Source organism: Tetrao urogallus (assembly GCF_951394365.1).
Source record: "Tetrao urogallus genome assembly, chromosome: 1".
Lineage (NCBI taxonomy): Eukaryota > Metazoa > Chordata > Aves > Galliformes > Phasianidae > Tetrao > Tetrao urogallus.
The window spans coordinates 167,522,492-167,543,152 of record NC_136813.1 but is presented as its reverse complement, the minus strand read 5'-3'; the positions used below and the strand labels follow the sequence as shown (position 1 = coordinate 167,543,152).

The following is a 20,661-nucleotide window of genomic DNA, read 5'->3' as shown; positions in this document are numbered from 1 at the left end:
TAGCCACGTATTGGCAGTGTAGATAAGTTTTAATAATTTAAGAATCAAATAAAATTCCCATTAGCCCTAGAAAGCAAGCAAATTATTTTCATATAAATAATACAGTGATATTATTATAGTACCGCATTCAAGTTCTTTTCCTAATTAGGTGTTCAACAGCAAAATAATGAAAGTATAAATCTATCAGTATTCAGAAAGAAAATGGAAAAGGACAGCCAAAGTCCACAACATTTGCAAAAGATGTTAGATTCTGTGGATGAGGAAAACATATTTATCTTCAGACATCATAAGTTACAGAAATATGGGTCACAGAGTCTGAAACCACAGAGCAAGTAATCCTTTATGAATATCTACTTCTCCACATTTGTCATGAGCAAATGATAAATAGTTTTCAGAAGGAATCATTTCCACTTTGGTCAGTACCTTGTCAGAAATGACAGTAATGTCTCATGAAAGTTTAAGAAGTTTTACGTATTAGATGTGTGGGCAATACATGAGAACTGCAATTCTTGAAAATCTGAAAATGAAGGATAATATAAATGAATGAAATTTATACTTACATCTAAATTAAAAACAGCAAACTTAAGGACTTAACATTTTCAAGAACAGAATGGCATAAACAAGAAACAAAGACCACTGTAAAGAAAAGCCTCTTTGCATTCACAACTAAAAGAGCAAAAGGTGACTTAATAACTCCCTGTCAGAAAACAGTGGGAGACTTGAAGAAGTGGCAAGAATAATGAAACTTAAGGTCAATAAAGGCAAAAATAAATTTGTATTTGTAAACTGACAAGAGTAACGAGAAGCTAAAAAATGGGAATATCAAATCAACATTATTTATTAGTATCTATGTATTAGATGGGAAGGAATATTAAGAAATGAGAATTTCACTTTTGTTCTTTCAAGCAGTGTTTAATTCCAACAGCAACAATGAAGCCAACTTTAAGACAGCCATGCAAATCTCTCACAAGGGACTCTTCCAATGCACATAATAACCTGTGCAAGAGTTAACTACATAAATAAACACTGACATGAATTCTGGGGGCAGTAAGAAAGTAAGTTTGAGAAAGTAACATTTAATCAAGGAAAGCTTCGAGAAAAATAGCTGTAGCAAATGGAGTGGAAATTCTGACAGTTTTGATGGGTCAGCAGAACACTGAGTTAAGATATTGTGTACATTGTCTGTGAATATAAGTTTCCCTCTGATAGGACTTGGCAAATGTTTAAATACCTACCTTTCTTGCGGCTGTTAGAGACACTCTTCACCGCCATGCAGCCTGAGATGGAATGAGCAAGGGGCCTTTGATTTTCTGCTGCTCAACAAATCAAGTGAAAACAGAAGGATCTTACAATGGATTATCAGTATGCAGGAGAAATATGCTCTTAGCAGAAAGAGATCTGAAATTGTGAGATCAGAGAGGGATCTTCGACAAGTACGTGTGAAGCATGCTAGGAATCTGCAATGCTAAACGCCCAATCAATTACAGAAGGACTTTCGGTACAACTCTTTAATACTCCCCCTCCTGGCTACTGTTAAAAACTGCGGGTGTCTCCTCTAGCTAATCATTATGCTTACCACCCCAAAAAGGCTTTTGCATGCTGGAAGAACTCATCCTCTGCAGTTGCCGGGAAGGGATCCTTGGAGATGTTGAGCTACTGTCCCCACCAGCTTTGTTAATAGTAATAACAACTGACTCAATTAAATACCCCCCTGATTTTAGTTTACCCTTGGCCAAACTACCTGTTTTATTTTTTCCTTATGGTTTTACACCTTTCCAAAATGTTGGGTTTTTTTCCCTCTTGAATGCTTGAATGATTAACAACTTCACTTCAACAATTCTACTTATGCCTAAAATTTTACCTTTCTGACCTTTCTGCAGAATTTTCACAGCATTTACCAGCAGCATGAGCAAAGGTTACATAGTAGGACTATGTGAGAACTGAGACCTTGAACATCAAATGCACCACAGAACCCCTGGGTGTGAGTTACAAAGAGAGACAATTACCCTCTGTGATATTCTTTGTCAGCTTCAGGATCCCCATTTGTTTAACATGCATTCCTAGGAGGAACCTCAGCCAGGCTGGAACAGAGAGAAGCAGAAGTTCCCTGTCCATTGCCAGGTTCAGTCAACTGACATGCCAATGTCCTAATGGATCAGGAAAAGTTTGTTGTTTCTTCTCAAAAACAGTGGGAGATCTACTGCTAGTTCTGGGACTAGGATTTTGTTTTTCAAGGCCTGTATGCTCATACAGGGAGTCTCAATATGATATTCAAAGTTTTGGGTTTTTTTTTTCTTATAGGAAATGGGGCAAGCTGTTACCAGAACAGTACTTTACAGCTGGTATTTAATACAGCTATGTGCTCAATCAGCTGTGGCAGAACAAGTCATCAGCCAGATGTTGCCTTCTTCTGCAGGACGGGTGGGACCTGGCTGGCCAGCTTTCTCTTGGTCAGAGATTTACATAGGCCAGGCTCTTGGCGTGTGTGACCAGTTACGCATTCCTCAGTGGTCACGGGCACTTCTCATTAATCACTGACATAAACATGGTTTCATGTACACATGTCAGAGAGTAATGAAGTTGGCAGTAAAGCTGCACTTCCAGCCTTGAGCACTGTGCTGAAAAAGTGGTTTGAAACAATTCACTCCTATTATTATAACTATATTGTGAGAAAGGGAATGAGCAAGAAAGATTACTTTTTGCTCAAGAAGGGCACAGTCAGCATAAGCCCTGTGACATCTAGTTGAGACAAAATCAGGCCACATCATTTGATATCACTGCTATGTACAGGTTATAATATCAGGGAATAGGATTGATATTTTATCAAACATACAAAACATTTTTAGCTAATATCTTCACTAATGCACCCACATCTGCAAGGATCCTGCAAATTATCTGAAGAATACAGAATCCTGTTGCACATAGGTTACACATCTTAGGAGGGTGCTGACTTGTAGTTTGGCACCCAAAATCTTTCAGAGGAAAATACCCTATTTTTTGTGATGAGGTCTGCATAAAGGACATTTTCAACTGAGGAAAAATGCAAGAACAGCTTAAAGTGCTGGACAAGACTAACATTTAATTTTCATTCTGTGTTATGGAATGAAAAGAAGTGAATAATAAAGAATATAAAGATATTTCATAGCAGGCTCTATGAGGCTTTATCATTGTTTGCTTCAACAGACAAGGAGAATCATGAATATTTCTTCTAAGAGTCATCAGTGTTTCTGCTCTAGCTGTCTGTACTCAAGCCAAACCACATCTTGAGGAAGACACAATGGATATGACACACTACTATTAATAAATTTTAAGAAACAAAACGTTGCCTAAAAAAATCATCAGTCCTGAAGTACAATGACAATAAATATATAATGAAATGCTTGAATATATCCAGAGGAAGTACTGGAGAAGACCTGGCACTGCAAAATGAATAAATGAAGGGCTAATGCTAATGCCATAAAATCTAACTAGTTTAGATTTTTGGAATTTTTACACTGATGGTCAAAAATGAGTATTCCTACTACAGTTCCCATGATAGTTATTGTTAAGCAACAGACTTTTCTTGCCAAATCTGTTTTTGCCAGACATGTTGTAACAGACAGCACTGCCTGACAACAGGATTATAATTTGGAGGACATAAATTTAGGCAGTTTAAAGTGATATATGTGGCTACATGTAGGATAGCTCATCCATGTTACCTCCCAATCCAAACAGGAAAAGTACTGTGGAAGTATGTATGAAATTTGGAATGTAGGAAAAACTGTTCCAGCAGTGCAGCAAAACATCACACAAGACTTTGAGGGTGTGAGACAGGCAGCTTTATGTTAAAAAAAAAATCAGTTTCACTCAGTCATGTCACATATATGTGCATATACTCACAAGCACCAAAATGGAAGCACCTAGGTGGTCAGTCTTCCCATCTTGGGTGATACAGAAGATGAAGGATGGAGCTACTGAGTCCTCATCACATCTTCTTAGCACTTGTTAGGTTGGAGGTGACATATTGGTTTGGATATGCTTTCTGTCTTCTTTATGAGTAGAATTACACTCCTTATGCATTGTTTATTAGGAATTACTCACCGTCTCTTGTCTTCTGATCTGTCAGAAAAGCTGTGCACAGTCTCCATGATGTCCTGAAGACCTGCTAACACAGGTGCCATCAGGTGCCATTTTTCTGTTGCTACTTCTGGTACTTCAGTACCACAGCATTTCCACTCACTTTCTGCTCATACCAGTCTTCATGGCTCTTTATAATTCGTTGCACAGATAATATAATCACAAAATTATATCAATGAATCATGTGCTGACAGCTCCTGACACTTTGCTAAACAAAAACAAAACACCTGCTCAGTTAGAAACCAATGTCAGACTCACTAAAGAACTGCAGAGTGAGAAAAAGACAAATACAGTTGTTGTTTTTTTTTTTAAAAAAAGGCCTCTCATTATTCTAGGACTTGACACCTCTTCATGAAAATGTTATGTTCATCTCTGTAATAAGAAACTACTGACACCAACAACTTTCCTAGGAGGTTGCCTCATGGATTACACAAGAGACACTCTCAGCAGACAAGCACTAGAGACAGACAGAGGTGCTTAGGAGACTCAGGGGAGAGTTGAGAAATGTACCCGAGAAAGCCACAGACAGGGATCAATTAGCCATGGCACAAACATACAGATTGACCACATGGAAAAGCAGATGTGCTGGGGGGGGTCTGGGACTGCCGTTCATCCAAGATCAATGCAGAGATTAAGTGAACATCGTTAGTGTAGGTAACACATAGCTAAACTGTATGTTTCTTAGACAGCACCTACCTCTGGGATGTTCTTGGTCATGACTAGAGGCTGGCTGCCACACTTCTGAGCTCCCTGTCACATATACATCATCACACTGGAGCATAGTTCTACCTTGACATAGCACTATCCCCAACCATTCCTCACCCCTGGTTGTGTGGGAGTACCCCTGAGTACCTCAGCTGCCATGTAGACCATTAAGACTTCACTGCAGAGGAAAAGGATTTGGGCTTGAGCTGACATTTGCAGGGACACCCACCCAGTTCTGCCTGGAACACCAGCCTGTAAATCTTTGTGTATCTAAGGATATTTTGTCTTCCTAAGAGAAAGAGCAATCTGGCACCCAGAACATTCCCATGTGGAAAATGCAAATTCAAGTCCCTACTCTAAATTGGGATGAACTGGATCTGAATCTTTTGGATGCAAAGTGATGCTCAGTGCAGCATAGCAGCGTGTGCTCACACCAACATTTACACACCTGGTCCCCGAACTGAGGTAAAGGTTGCATCCAGCTGAAGCACATCTCAAGCATGGCCATGGTCCGAGACTACAATGGCACAGAGAAGATCCCCCCATCACTGAGCATCCAACTCCTAGAGCTTTGAGTCGAGGTCTCTCCTGAATGATCAGTAGGCAGATTGCTAGCTGTGGAGCTCACAGCTGGTGTTGTACCTGCCTGATGGAAGGATTACAGGCATTTGTGGATCAGCAGGCAGCTGGGTAATACCAACAGCAGTGGTGTCACATGGAGAGTTTGCCGAGGTCAAGGTTTTATATTTGCAACTGTTTTGTGCTTTTCTACCAATAAATTTTTATCATTATTAATGAAACTATGGGGCATTTCGTTACTCATAATCAAATGTCACAACTAAAGCACTGAAAACAACACTCAGAACTCAGTTCTGTAATTCATACAAAGAATAAGCAAAAAGAGAAAATGTGCCATGCCAAATTTCCTTAGATGATCACAGGGAGGATTAAATAACATTAATTCTCTCATTACTCATCTCATAAGGTCAACTGCATCTAAAGGCTAAGCATGATGCCTTCCTGTAACATCAGATCTTCAGAGAAGTATGATTGCTGCATCTTAGCAGCTTGAAAATGTCAATTGAAGGAAGTGAACCAAACTTGTCAATAAGGTTTATTCTGCTTTCAGCATGATCCTAAACTTAGAGCAAATACTTAGGAAACTGTTAGAAAGGAAAATAATAATAAGTACACTACCAGGAATGAGTTATGGTTATAGCATTAGCTAAGTAATAGAAAAGACTTAGAATTGAACTTCACTTGAACACCAGGTACAGCCCAAAGAATTGATCTCTATATCAGTTGTTTACTGAAGTTTGCAATGCTAATAGCAGTAACATTTCTGCACTTCAAACTGACATCAAAGGCTCATCATTTGTCCTTCACACAGACAGCAGGACAACTCTGACCCCACAGGGACATTAGGAATAAAGCCAAACACATGGGATTATTAGCAGTTCAGGTAATGCTCTCCATCCTCCAAGAGCAGTGTGCACACTAAAATGTTTTGCAAATGTATTACTGTCACAGTGACTTACTGTTGAGATTTTTAGTGCAAGCACAAAGGAAAAAAGTGATCTTGTGAAAGACAAAGGACTGTAACATAAAGAACTTTAACAGTTGCTGACCTTTCACTACACAAACCTGTTAAAGGAGTTAAGATAGGAATGAGGATTTCTCAGTGGCTGTTTATAAGTTATACAGCATTTAATCTGTGTATTAATTCAAATCCACCATTCTTCTTACAGCCATACTCAGCTGACTATGGCCTGTCATTGAGTTTGGAATTTCTTTTTTAACTCTTTCCCTTCTTTTGTATTGCCCAGTATAAGCCCAGTACTGTGGGAGCACTGAAAACAGCCTCAACACTATAGCACAAAGCATCTGGTCCAGTGGCAATGGCAGCGACAGAACTGATCAGAAATTGCTACTTTTAAGCAATAAGTTTAAATGGTCTCCATCTGGCTTCACATGTTAAAACTCACCAGCCAAACCAGTTACTGTTTTCTTTCCCACAATGCAAAGAATACAACTGTCTGAAAACTGCAATGCAATCTTCCACCCATAACTTCTTTCAAGCACTTAAATGTCAATAGACCTTGTCATAGCTTTCTCTTTAAATCAAAATGCAACCTTTTCTCCCAGTACCTACTGTTAAAATATCAACCCATACTCCTGTCATCTCCCTCTTTGACCCATATGACCTTCTGCTTTATGGTCTCCCCATGCTACGCAGAAATTTTCTCTGATGCATCAAAAATAACAAAAAGGCATGAAACAGAAGGACAATATCTGTAAGGAAAGCAATGTCTGAGCCAATCTGCATATAACTATTGTGCTCTAAAATGTGCAGCCTAACGGATATATGCTTTCTAATTGCCTGCAATCATGGATAAATAAAAGGCTACATTACTATGAGCTGGTGAAGAGAAACTATGACTTATTATCTCTATTTGGACTGCAAGTCATAAAAGAGTCAGAATAAATTTTGAATCCCTCAGTGCTTGACACTTCCAGAAGATGACAGATACTAGCAAAAGGAGTCCTCAGAGACTATGAATGTGAGCAATTAGAACCACCTATTAAATACTTTCAAGATATTCTGCAATGGGAACAGGTAGACAATGTGTTTATAATGTAGTCAAAACCATTAGAATGCAGAGGCTCATATAAAATTGGTTTCAAACTTGGTAATCTCCTGTCACTCTTCTTTTAAAAGTTTATTCTCCACATTCTCAAAATCCTTATACATTAGAATACATTTTCAAATGGCCTTTAATAGAGATGCCTCTTATACACATTTGTAATTGCAAAGTTTCTCTGAACAGTCGTTGGCATTCTGTGCACAGAGGTACGCGACAGCACATAACACTGAGGCACAAAACCCGGCTCCTGTGCAGTGAAAACCCAGCTATAATACTCAGAAGCATCTTATCAAAAAGTAAAATGCCAGCTGCAGGAACTGTTTGCCTCTGTTTGGTGGGGTATGTGTTTCAGGCTTTATCTGTCAGGGCTCTGAACGTGCTGCTCCTGATGCAGAGAAGCAAGTGCAAGACTAAATGTAAATGGTCTCGATGACTATGGTCGTACTGTGGATGTGCTCATAGGGTAGCAGGTAATGAAGTGCTTCACAGGATGCCAGCCATAGAGCGCAGGCAGTGCTCAGTCTTAGGGAGAAGTGAAACTTCCTAAGTACTGCAAGACTGCATGTCTGCATGTGTATGCACATACATACATTTCTTTACATAGTTACATACATACCTGTTGGTGTGTGTTTTATGCACATTTTATTATCATGGGCATTGGGTATTTTATCTAACAAATGCTAAAGTTTAAGCCTTCCTTTGTTCTGATACTGATGAGTTCACAGCAGATGAAACAACTACATACTATATTTATAGAAACTTCCACAGAGAAGTAACACTTCCCTAAAGCACAAAGTGTGTAATTTTCCCTGCTCCTTCCCTGAAGAAGGGATTGATTCTCAAAAGTGATTAAGCACAACAGCAAATAGCCCTGTAAGTTAAGCAGCTTCCATTTGAAATTTAGCACTGGCAAAATAAAATCTTCCACAATCTAAGATGCTACCAAAACATTTTGAAAATAGTGATGGAAATATACGTATTTCCATACAGTTTGCATTACAGTAATATTTGTATCTCAGCTGGAACATAAGGACAATCAGCACGGAAAATGTTGAACTTTGTCACTGCAGAAGTCTCCTCCTGAAACATTCAGGGGGTTTGTGGTTTGGCACAAGATACCATACAACTTGACAGAATATTTTCACAAAGGGATTTTCCTCTTCTGTTCCCACAGAAATCTGTGGAAGTTACAATCAGGTACGTGGGAACAGAAGTAAGTGACTAAGAATGGCTTTCAGTACATATATAATTCCTCAGTTCTTTTCCAAATAGGTTATCCAGCTATATATAATAAAGATAATTAAGAACTAGAAGAATCTACATCCTTTTCAAGACTGAACTATTCAGGACACAATTAATACCATATTAATATATAAGGAACACCAGTTTCATTTTAAGTGTTTTGGAGGAAGTTTGCCACTACAATTTAGTGGCAAAAAGAAATTGGCAATCTGGGTTTGTTTAGTCTGGAGAAGGCTCAGGGGAGACATCATTGCACTCTACAACTTCCTGAAAGAAGGCTGTGATGAGGAGGGGTTTGGCCTTTTCTCCCAGACAACAACCAGGACCCCAGGAAATGGCTACAAGTTATACCAGAGGAGGTTTAGATTGGACATAAGGAAAAACTTTTTCACTCAAAGAGTGGTCACGTACTGGTATGGCTGCCCAGGGAGGAGGTAGAATCACTGTCCCTGGTGGTGTTCAAGAAGTGTCTGGATGAGGAGCTACAAGATATGCTTTAGTAGCTTGTGGTAGTAATGGTGATAGGAGGATGGTTAGATCAGATGATCTTGCAGGTCCTTTCCAACCATATGATTCCACGATTCCATGAAAGCACTGGATTCTTTCTTGACTGTCCTGGTGATCTTCCAGAGGAGTTTCAAGGATTTGTCTTTCTTCTTACTTACCCCAGCTGTAAAACGGGGTAAGTATACTTCATACTACACCATGAAAAATGGTATTTAAACACCATCCCAAACCCAGTTATTCTGTGGAAATTTTTCCCATTACTTTGGTAACTGAGTCTGGATCAGGTGCCATAGTACTAACCCTACCATTATTATTATTTTACTATTTTATATTTAATATATGTAGTTACTAAACATACACTGAATATATATAGCTCCCATTTTTCACGTATATTAGATTCTTATCACCATGGCCACTGGAGCTGTTAAGGTGAGAAATGTCAGTTTAAATTACATGTATTTACAATTGTATTTCTCAGTTTACTCACGATGAGCGATTTTGCTCACCACATGAACTTTCAGACTGGTAACAGAAGATGAGTGTATTTTTCTTTAAAGGTTTGTGTAATCCATGAGACACAAAGACATTAAGCCATTATATTTTTCTGAAATCACGGTGTCTTTTGTTGCAACAGCTGTGTATTTAGTTCAACAGTGAAACTCAAACTGTTTTTGCTAATGAAAAGGGAGCCAAATAACCAAGTGCTGGAATTAATTTCAAGCTATTGAGAGCGGACAGTTGGCTCATTAAATGTGTCCCTCATGAATGATGTCCCTTCCCTTTAGTCTGGCATTGAAATAATCCAGATTTGCTTTCTATTTTACAAAGTATTTTTAGAGCCTTCTATGACCAAAATAAGAAACGGGAGATTTATTCCACAAATACATTTTGTTAACTTGCAATAGCAAAACTTCAGCATTTACCAAATAAATACATGTCAATTTTAGGATAAATGACTTTCAGTGCAATTATTTATTTACAGGAATCTTTTACAGGCATTCCCTTTAGCACTGGACTGCTGCACATGCATCAGAAAAATTATGAAATTTCAACACTGAGAAGAATAATTGCCCCTATATTTCAAGTACACATGGGATCGTGGCCTCACTGAAGGCTATAGGAAAATTCCAATATGTCAATGAGATGGTATTTCCAATAAGGAATTCAAGCTCAGAAACACCAAATAAATAATACATTTGAGATGAATTGCAACATTTTAATTAGTTCTTATTAGGGTCAGCTGCAACTATCAAGTTTTCTTTTTCCTTTGAAGAATTTAGTTCTCTTCTCTGATTGTCTCCCATCAGTGTCACCTTTAGTTTCTCCCTTTGTGACTTCGCTCTTTTTCCTGTTTTTGTTCTCCAGCCTTTGTTCATTTTTAATTGTGTAAATTTAATTGCTTCTTGCCTCAGATACACCTACTTTAAAATGCCTGCTCATTTTGCGGCAGGACTGTTCACTGTGTGCAGAAGCTGAGCAGCCTGGGCCCTCACTGGGAGATTGACACAGAACTCTGACAAAAGAGTTCTGAAATGTTTGCGTCAGTGCAAAAAATTCCTCCAGAGCATGTGCTGAGAGAAAAACTGAGCTGCCTTCTTGAGACCCCATTACAAGGACTACACCAATCATGCTCTAATGAGGGTCCCAGAACCACAGAGCATTAATGAATGTGATGACTTAACAGCTGCCGAGAAGCGTATAAATTACTCCAACACCCCTCTATTCCTTGGGTCAGTGGAGAATAGGACAACATAGCAGTATTGCAGGGCCATAATGTTTGCTGATAACACCCTGGGCTGTGCTAGGTAAAGCACTGCTAACAGACTGATGGAGGTGATCCTTTGGCTTAACTTGTGAGAAACAAAGATCTGGGGCCAGTCCTGAGTTCTCCATTACAATAGTGGCATGGCATTACTGAACAGTGTCCAGCAAAGAGCAAAGGAGGTGATTTAGGATCTGAAGCATCTGGCATATTATAAAAGATTGGGTGTGCTGGGATTGCTCAGCTTGCAGAAGAAAAGTGACAGGTGGTTTCTTAGCCATGTGTATAAATATCTTCTTAAAGAAGACAGAGCCAAGCTATATTCAGAAGTGTCTAGTGATGGATCAAGACGTAAGGGGTGAAAACCAAAACAAAGAAAATGCCCTTTAAACATAAGAAAAACAATTTACTGTGAGAGTGATAGGGCACTGGTGCAGATTGCACAGAGATACTGTGCAGTTTCCACCCTTGGAGAAATTAAAAACCAGACAGGGCATCATGTTTTCCAAAGTGTGACCCATTCTCCTTCTCTGTGATCCTCCTCCCCCAGGAAGTGAGTTTGGGCAGAGGGCACAGCTCCTCATTCCGACTTCTTCCCCACTTGCCAGATACATCACCTTGAGCCTGATACTAACCTCTTGTTTTCCCTAATTATTTTCTATTTTTGGCCACCTTCTTTTCAGACACCAATCCTAAAACAGTATATTTTAGGCATGCAAATTTAAGGGACAATTTTATAATAACAGTTTCCTCATTTATGACTAAAACACTCAGATTTAGATAGCTAGAACTCTGTAAGTAGCCAAGCTTTATTTCTAATGTCTAAAGCTGATAAGATAAAAAAGGATATTTGCATGTTTCTATCGATAAATATATCCAAATACAGATTAGTTCTAGATTTAAAACACGTGATTATTCAAGCTTCACATGTTTTAAATCATTTTTTATTTTTATTAAACTTCTACTTATTTTAATCATATGCACAGGAGAAAACATCTGACAGCATAACTTGGAAAAAAAAAAGATGTGCTACACAAAAGAATGTGTGGATGACAGCTGCTACTCCCCTTTAAATCCCATTCTGTCATTTCTGTGTTCAATAGTATCCTCTTTTGCTTACCATTCATACTGATGAACAGAGCATAGCCAGGTCCTCTGAAGCTAAATTGCTGTATACATTTTCTTGATAATGTACACTAATTCATTTTTCTCAAAAAGAATAAACCATACAAAACACAATATTCAACTTACCAGTGGAAATGCTGATGAATAATGCGAAAACATCTCAATCGTTTACATCAGCACAAAAAAACAGACTGAAGTCAAGAAGACTGCATTCAGTCTTAAATAACTCAGAGCTGGAGAGAGTTTGGGAGCATTGTTCCAGCAGATCTCCACCTCTGCTGTATTATATTCTACAAAAACCCCAGATGCCTGCTCCTCATAATCCAAAAGAAGCATGGCATTGCTTACAATAATCATGGGGAATCCCTGGATTAACCAGTATTGATGGGTAGCTCTTGCATTCCCCTTCGGAGTTCAGCACGGAAGTCAATCAATGGGTGTTTAACTCTGGCTGGCACGCTCTGCACTCACTCCTGCAGTTTCACGGCTCCCGCCTCCTGCCAGCACCAACTCCAGAGCTTTTTTCTGCAGGGCTGGCAGCTGCCTCTGTGCCTCTGCTTCAGCCAGTGCTGCACAGACGTCTCTGAAGTCTTGGCAAGAGAACTCAAAGAGATTCCAGCAGCACAGGAGATCCCCTGCCAGACTAGAGGAGCAAAGGACTGAGGGAAGAGGAATCACTGGGCTATTTAATCCTTTATTTTCATGGCTGTATAAAGGACAGCAGGAAGCATGTGGTGCCAAAAGAAAGAATTTTGTATCAAAAAGTAGCACAATTCCTTCTGTAAGCCCTTCCCCACTCTGAGAAAGAAGTAACTTTTGCTTCTTAGAGGGATCAAAGAGTCCACCAGGGTGACAAAAGAGAGGTAGAAGTTAACCTCATGACATGGCAATAGGATAAACCAGTACGAAGGAAGATTACACTGCAAAGGCCTTCAGTGATTCAGAAGAAAATTGTCTTTGGTTCAGCAAAGGAGAAAATGTAACACCAGAGGATTATGAAGTGAGGGAACACAGCAAAAATGACAAACCAGAGAGAGGCACCTTAGCAACAGCACTTTGAATAAACAAAGCTGCAGGGGTCACACTAAGAGAGAATCATTTTTAAGGCATAACTACAGGTAATACAGTCATGAGCTATCAAAGAGCTGCTGTGCAAGGTGCAGTAAGACTTCAACGCCACCAGGTGGGAACAAAAAGGGGGAAGATAAAGGAAGCAGGAGTTAAAGGCTGATATCTGAAAACACATTTGTTGAGAAGGGCAGCCAATCCATAGAAAGTCAAGAAAAAACAAGAGTTAAGAGGAAAAATAACAAGTAGAAACCTATCACTATCTCAACAGGAGAAAAGAAAGCAATATTTAAGAAGTAGAAGTGAAGAATCAGGAAAGAAAGCTTTTTTGAAAAGCAGGTGAATACTGGATTTTGGAAGAAGAATGAATGTTTCAAAGGCAGTCCTTCAATCAGAGAGTCAATAACAAAACAAGGGCCTTCATTCTTGGGACATTAACTAGAGATACCAACATGAGCAGTTTCAGCTGATGGAGGGAGGATGGAGCATACTGAAGGAGATACACATTCTAATTAGAGCAATTCGCACAGCATGTTTGGAGGGGATAGAGATTAAAGGAATAAAAACAGCACTGGTTACAGAAAGGGAATCTAATCGGTGTTTTCATGATAGGAAAGGTCTATGACTACCTACATTTATTTGAGAGGAAACCTCAAGAAACAAACAAAAAAAAAAATAAGGCAGGATAAAACAGGTACACGTGATAAGAGGGGAGGGGATAGAGAGGAAGGAAGAGTAAGGATGAAGTCAACATTTCTGTGACAGCAGACTGAGAAGCATGTGGAAAAGGTTAATAATAGAAGTAAATCATGCTGTATTTTAAGTGCAGAGGCAAATGAAGTGTATGAAGTAGAATCTGAATTATGATGGGGAATTCAAAGACAGAGAAGACTAAATAAAGCAAATCATAGCTTTTGTAAGAGAAAAAGTGGATGGATCTGAGTGAAACGATGCAGTGAGGATATAGAAACAGCCAGCAAAAATGTCAGATTCAGTATCACAGAAAAGTAGCTCAAGGGTGAACACGCTGGTTTAAAAGCGATAATCATTGCACCGTAGTCAATGTCTTATCAGTAATCAGAGTTAGCATTTCTCATTACAGCTGAAGTCCAAAAATTGATCAGAAAGCTTCTTAGATCAGTGTGGTCATGTAATAAACAAATGGCTCTCCTGCACAAATTGAGCAGGAGCAAAAAAAAATGAATCCCCCCTTCAGGGTGCAGCCCTTCTCTGCTGATTATCTTGTAACTTTTCCCTGCCCAGAAAGTGCACTTCATTTTCAATTTCCAGTCTCACGCATACCTCCTTAGCCTTGTGCCTCAGCATTTACAAAGCTTTAACTTGTCAGCTTTGGGAGTTCTCTGCCTTTCCTCTGAATATTAGTTATATAATAGCTTGAGCTCAACAATCAAAGCAGTGATAGGTCAAAAGGAAGATTTGCCTGAGGTGATGGAGGAAGTTGATGGCAGAGCTTGAAGCTGAATACACATCTCTCTGCTATTCAGACAGCACAAAAACCACAAGTCTCCTTCACTGTTTAGATTTTGTTGGCATTTTTTCAAAGCACTCTGTATCTGAAGCCAAAGCTAAGAAATGCAATGGCACTGGAAAAGCTAATAAGCCAGAGATACATCCTCAAATGACAGTGTTTTCTAATTCTCAATAGCACTTCCATGCTATTGTTAATACACGATATACCTTACAATCCAAATTTTCCACAGCATTTCTACTGTACTTCTCTACATCATGTAAAGTGTTCAGGAGAGAGAAAGCAAGATAATTTTGCTATAATCAGTCTTCTCCTTGGATTTTACACTCCTCACCTTCAAAATATGCAAGTCCAAAGATGCCATAACTCTTCATTACTGACATGATTAGCTCTAAAACATAGAGTTGAAAAGTCATGTTCAACTCTCTCACATCTGTGAGCTTCAACTCGAGCTTCCATAAGGAACTAGCTGGGTATGCTGCAGTGGCATTTACAATAAAAACATTTTAGTCCTGCTCTGCGTAACAGAAGACACAGCGTGAGACACAGCGCTCCTACGAGCAGCTCTGAAGCAGAAATAAGATCAAGAACCAGGACCTTTTACTGGGTGTTGTGGGTGATGACAGGTAGTTGCCTGATTAGAATCTTTTCTGTTGTTAAGGCACCATGCAGCTCTGCACCCTGCACACACGTTTATACACCCTTTACACACCTACGAAGAGGCTCTTGTTACGCTGGTGCGATCAGTACTTGGTACCGCTGCCCCGTCAGGACCCAAAGCGGCATCTGCAGTTCCAGAGGAGCACCTCGCGTTATTTATTTATTTCCAGAGCGACGAGCGCTCAGCCAGCCGCTTATCGTTTCACTGGCTTGCAGCCGAAACGCTGACGGCCTTCCCACGCCAGACTCGCGGGCTGCGGCCGCTCGCACCGCAGCGTGGCCCCGCGGCCCTCACAGCAGCGCGGCGCTCCCTCCGCCGCTCGGGGGGGAAAGGCGACGCTGCCGAGCTGCGGCCCGCCCACAACCGGGATGCTCGGAGTAGCCGAGGCGGGCTCTGCGGACGAGGGAAGGCCGCGCGCGGCACCTCGTGCCCGGCGGGAGGCGGCCCGGCCGGGTCAGCCCGCCCCCGGCTCCGGCCCTCCACCGCCCCTTCCTGTCATGGCGGCGGCCGGGCCCCGGCAGCGCGACGAGGCGGCGGGGTGGGAAGTGGCCTTCCCCAGGAGCTGAGCGCCCGGTGCCGAGCGGGGACGCCGCCCGGCCCGGAGTCGGCGACGCTACGTTGCGGCAGGAGGTGACCGAGGTCCGCGGTCCGGCGGCGGCCGCCGTGAGGGCAGGGCCTGCGGGGCGGGCCGGGCCGCGTGGGAGGGCGACGGCTGCTCAGCGCTGCCGAGGGAGCGGGGAAGGCGCCGCGCGGAGTCCCGGTGGCCGCGGGCTGCCGGAGCCCCGACCCGACGGGGAAGCTGCGCGGGGCGGGCAGGCCCCGTCCGGCGCTGGCCGGGAGTTTCCTTCTGCTCGTGCCGCCTTACTTTAGCGAAGGTACCTAGGGTGTGGCCCCGGGTAAAACACCGCTTGTGTTTTCTTTTCCTCCGTTTCTTTGAGCTCACCTCAAACCGGTTCTCATGAACTTTGTGAAACCAGATGGGACGTTTGTCCTAGAGCGTATTCACAGGGAGGGACCGGCACTTACATCCACGTTCTCTGTCGTCCTGTGTGCACAGCTCCCGAGGCCGTGCCGTGCCAGCGGTTCGTGTCGGGCACCCATCCTGAAAGCCCAGGGACAGGCCCTCATACAGCATAGAGCGTGCAGCGAGCCGGCACGGGGCAGCAGAGCGTGCTCTGAGCCGCCCTCACCAAAAGGCTTCAGAGACTTGTTTCAGCCTAGTGGAAAAAGAAGTGAAAAATTGCAAACTCGCCATAGTTGTCTCGTGACATTAAGTTGCATGTTTTTGTAACTTGTTGTCCTAACTCCCACCCAGATGCTTGTAATACAGCAATCTCGTTGGTTGGCTTTTGGGAATAGAATCCAAGGGAGAAGGAAGGGAGCTCCAGTCATGTTCCTTTTGTTTTCTATGCAGATAGTGCTGAAGGACCTGCCTTCTACCGCTTTCATCATTTAACTTCCTTGTGGGGTCAGCAGCATGTCTTCTGCTGGTTGCGCCTCAAAACTTCTCCTGGTCCTCAGTGCACTGCTGCTGGTGCTGCCAGTGGTTGAAGCCATGGATGCAGGAGATACAATTGCGTTCCTGCTGGGCCTCGCTGTCAGCGTCATTGGATTCTGTGCCTGTCTTGGCTTGTATGCCAGGAAAAGAAATGGACAGCAGTGATTTCAAGAAGATGCTCAAATGAAATGTGTTTCCTAACATTGCTTGGGATTGAGGTCCGGGATTTAAAACTTCTTCAGTAATGGATAACTTTTGAAAACTTGTAGTAGATAATCCTGCAAACCCTCTTACTGTGCAATACAACAGATCAAGACCGTACTCAGTAGAAGGGATTTGTAGGATCTGTCATCATGACAGTAAGATGATTTTACATTGCTTGTGATTAAGTAATGCCTTAGAGAAGGTGAGAACTATTTGAGTGGGGGTAGAGAGCCACGGAGTGGTTCACAGTAAACAATGATAAATGGAATGTATGAGGGAGACCTTCAACAAGTTCTGCAATTTTGGTTTCAGGGGTTCATGAGGCGGAAGCAGCTATTAGTCTTCCAGTCAGGATGACAGTGCTTTGGAAATACCTCTGATGAGATAACTAGCAAGCAGACTGCTTTGACATGAGCACATGTGCTCACATGGTTTGTAATGACAGCACCTGACAGCTCACTTCCAATGTTACAGGGATGAGATCTGGGAGAACTAAGAAAACATGGAAAACTCTCTTCTATTTATTTCCATTTTTATGTTAGAATGTGCCTCTTCTGTAGCCTGTGTTCTTGTTCCCAGAATGGGACTGTTATTTTACTTCAACATATAAAGCTATGTGAATCAAGTAGGGAGCATGTTTTGTTGTCACTTCTTTATTTTCAGCTCTCAGTTTTCCTTTAAGCATGTTGAGTAAAGTGTTCTGTTTTGGTTTGGTGTTTTGTTTGCTTTTTCCAAAAATGAAGATTTAGCTATTTCAGTGTGGAATTATATGTAGTGTTTCTGAATTAGTCTGTAATTAAATTTTATCAGGACAGTTGTGCACATTTCTTTTGCAATATGGAAACAACTTGTTTTGTTAAAATCCTGGGTTTAGTAGACAAATCTGTTATTCTTGAATGTCCTCCTCCTGATAAACTTGATGTTGTTAGTTAAGCATTTAGTCTTCTTATCTGATTGATACCTAAGAGTTCCACAGAAGAAAACGACCAAAAACAAAGTAAAAAATCTTGGTGCAAAACTCTATTCATGCTCTGTCAAACAGGGTGTTATATGGTTGAAAAAATCTACCGAGTAGCAGATCTAGAACCCATTTCTTTCTTTTACTAGCAATGTGGAAGTGACACAGCTGAGAATGTCAACCACAAAGCCCTCAGGCTTATGAGGATGTTCTCGCTGTCATCTTAGTTGAAGGAGCACATGAAAGCAAATAAATAACAGCAGGGAAAAAAAACTAGCAGAATAAGCAGCGGAGGAAGGTGAACTCTGTAGTTCACAGAATTTTGTTCTGATCTTGTGCTGTGGGCACTGCCACTCTTGCTAGAAATCTCGTCTTTTATCTTTCAAAGTTGGAGAGAAAAAGTGAAATGTAATGCAAAGTTATGTATGTTGTTCCTCCCCTTTCTCCGTTAGCGTCTCTGCTCAGTAGAGCACAAAGCAATGACGAGAATTGCAAAATAGATTTTTCATAAGTAATTGAATGGGCAGTTCATGTTCTACAAATTCTAAGATTTCTATATTCCCTATACCATATGTGGCTGTTTTGACTTCGGTCTGCTCAGAAGCTGGAGAGAGAAGCCCAGTTTACTTCAGTCTCATAATCGTGTCTGTCTCTGTCTCACGGTTAATGCAGGAAGGTGTAATGAAAGTGTCCAAAATACTGTGGTTGAAACTGGGACTCAACCCAGCAAGCCACATTAATCTTGGTTTCTGCTGTCAAGCTACTGGAATGATACTGGTCACAAAGTTACTCTGCTGAAATGCAAGCCTTGCCATTCAGCAAGCTCTTCTGGTACCCCCTTTTGTGTCTTCCAGAGGCCACAGTGGGACAGCCCTAGAATGAGCTTCGAATAGTAGTATCACCTTCAAAGTCCAGTACGTGATTTTTTAACAGAGTGGATGCAAGCACACATCATGTGTGATCTTCTGCATTTCGGGCGTGGCTAAACCATTATTACCCTTAAAAACAACAAAACACCCAACAACTCAGTATGCTTTGCATTTCCCTAAATTTGAGAAATCTGCCAATTATTCAGTAGAATATTAAATAATGCTTTCAATAGTAGAAATTTTATCACAAGCAGGTTTTCTCAAGGCTCCTTTATCATCAATTTGGAAAAGATCCCTGGCAACAGTTTCACAGGGTTGTGCAACACTTTCACTGTAGGAGTACAACATTTCTGTGTTAGTATCAGGCTATAGAGAAATGAGGAACCCTGTCCTTTGGCTGAAGCTGTATGTACTTCATTGAAAGGTGTTTGCACAGCATAATGGCATTGTTTCCTGGGTTCTCACAGAAGCTTTATTGTTAAAGACTTGCATTTGTCAATTACTTGAGTGTAAAATTTGATATCCCTGTTTTTCTTCTGCTTTAATAAACTTTCACATATGATTTGTTATCAGTCTGATGAAGTAATTTTTATGTGAAGAGGAAAACACGACAGAAATGACTGAAACTACTGAAATTGCTTATATTAATTATTTGACTTTGAAAACTCAGGTAAAAGATCTTTTCCATTTTGTAAAATGTGTGTACTTCTCTTTGTCCTATTATTGGTATACATGAAATCCAATTTCAGTATTCTAGTGTATCTAATTTCAGTATTAGTCATTTGAGAGCACTGCAGAGTGCTCTTACTTTGAATCTGAAACCTTGCAGTTGTGCAGGAGCCTGTTTCTCTGGTACAAGGGAAACTTGAAACATTTATTTTTCTTCTGGACTTTGAATTTTCAACATTATTACACAGTTGCCTTTGTATCAGAAAAGCCATTTATGGCAGTTTTCTAGCCAGAGACCCAAGTATATAAAGGACTGTTTTCTGAAGAAAAATGTTCTAATGCTGTATAGTTATTTGAATGATACATTTTTTTAGACTTCAAAAGAGGTTGTTTTATCCCAGCATCTTATGAAAATAGGGTTCTAGTTCTTTTAGGACTTCAGTTCAGTAGTGCACAAAGCAGTTTTGTTAATGTATTAGTGGCTGTATTCGGAGCAGAAAGCAAAAACAGCCTGACAACGCCTACCTCTTAACAAGCAACCTACCCTCTCTTTAATGCAAGAAAGTTGTAAATGAGGAACAAGACTGCTGTGATTTCCATTTGCCTTTACAATAGTGTAGCTCAAAACAAGCTGTCCCACAGCATTTAACAGCCAACCTACAGTCCCTTTGTGAACGGACAGATGTTGTTTGTTGCTCATTCCTTCCGCACCTCCAAGTGCTGCACAACAGCCAGGCATTGCTGCTCTGCTGCATACAGCTGTAGCTGAGAACAGAATGCAAACAGTGCACCCAGTTCCTAATGTCCTTGCCTCTCTGGGTGTACTAAAACTGATAAAGCGCTGCTGTGAACCCTTTCTCCCACACAGATAAATCCTGCTGCTGGCGGTGATGCTGCTTTAGTACTATACTGACACTCAGCAATTTTATGTCGTCTTCCATCTGTAAGTGTTGTATGTTTACAGATATCAATGCTTACATACCCCTCATATCCTTCTATGAATGAGAAAAGTAGAAGTAGTCAATGACTTCACTGTGGTGTCATTGGAAACGTGGCATCTCCAGGATGCTCACTGGGATTTCTGGAGCGTACTGTGCGTCCAGTTTGCAATCAGTGTGCCCCTGCAATTGGTGCTGCCCCTGG

The 20,661-nt window shown here is 41.0% G+C and overlaps 1 protein-coding gene across 1 annotated transcript; it reads left to right on the top strand.

Annotated features, from left to right (window-relative positions):
* Window positions 1-16,797: 16,797 nt before the first annotated feature.
* SMIM30 (small integral membrane protein 30) lies at window positions 16,798-16,983 on the top strand (the record flags this gene model as incomplete). The annotated part of the gene is made up of 1 exon (XM_079549471.1): window positions 16,798-16,983. One exon carries the CDS (start codon window positions 16,798-16,800, stop codon window positions 16,981-16,983), a length of 186 nt encoding a protein of 61 aa, XP_079405597.1.
* Between the last annotated feature and the right edge of the window lie 3,678 nt (window positions 16,984-20,661).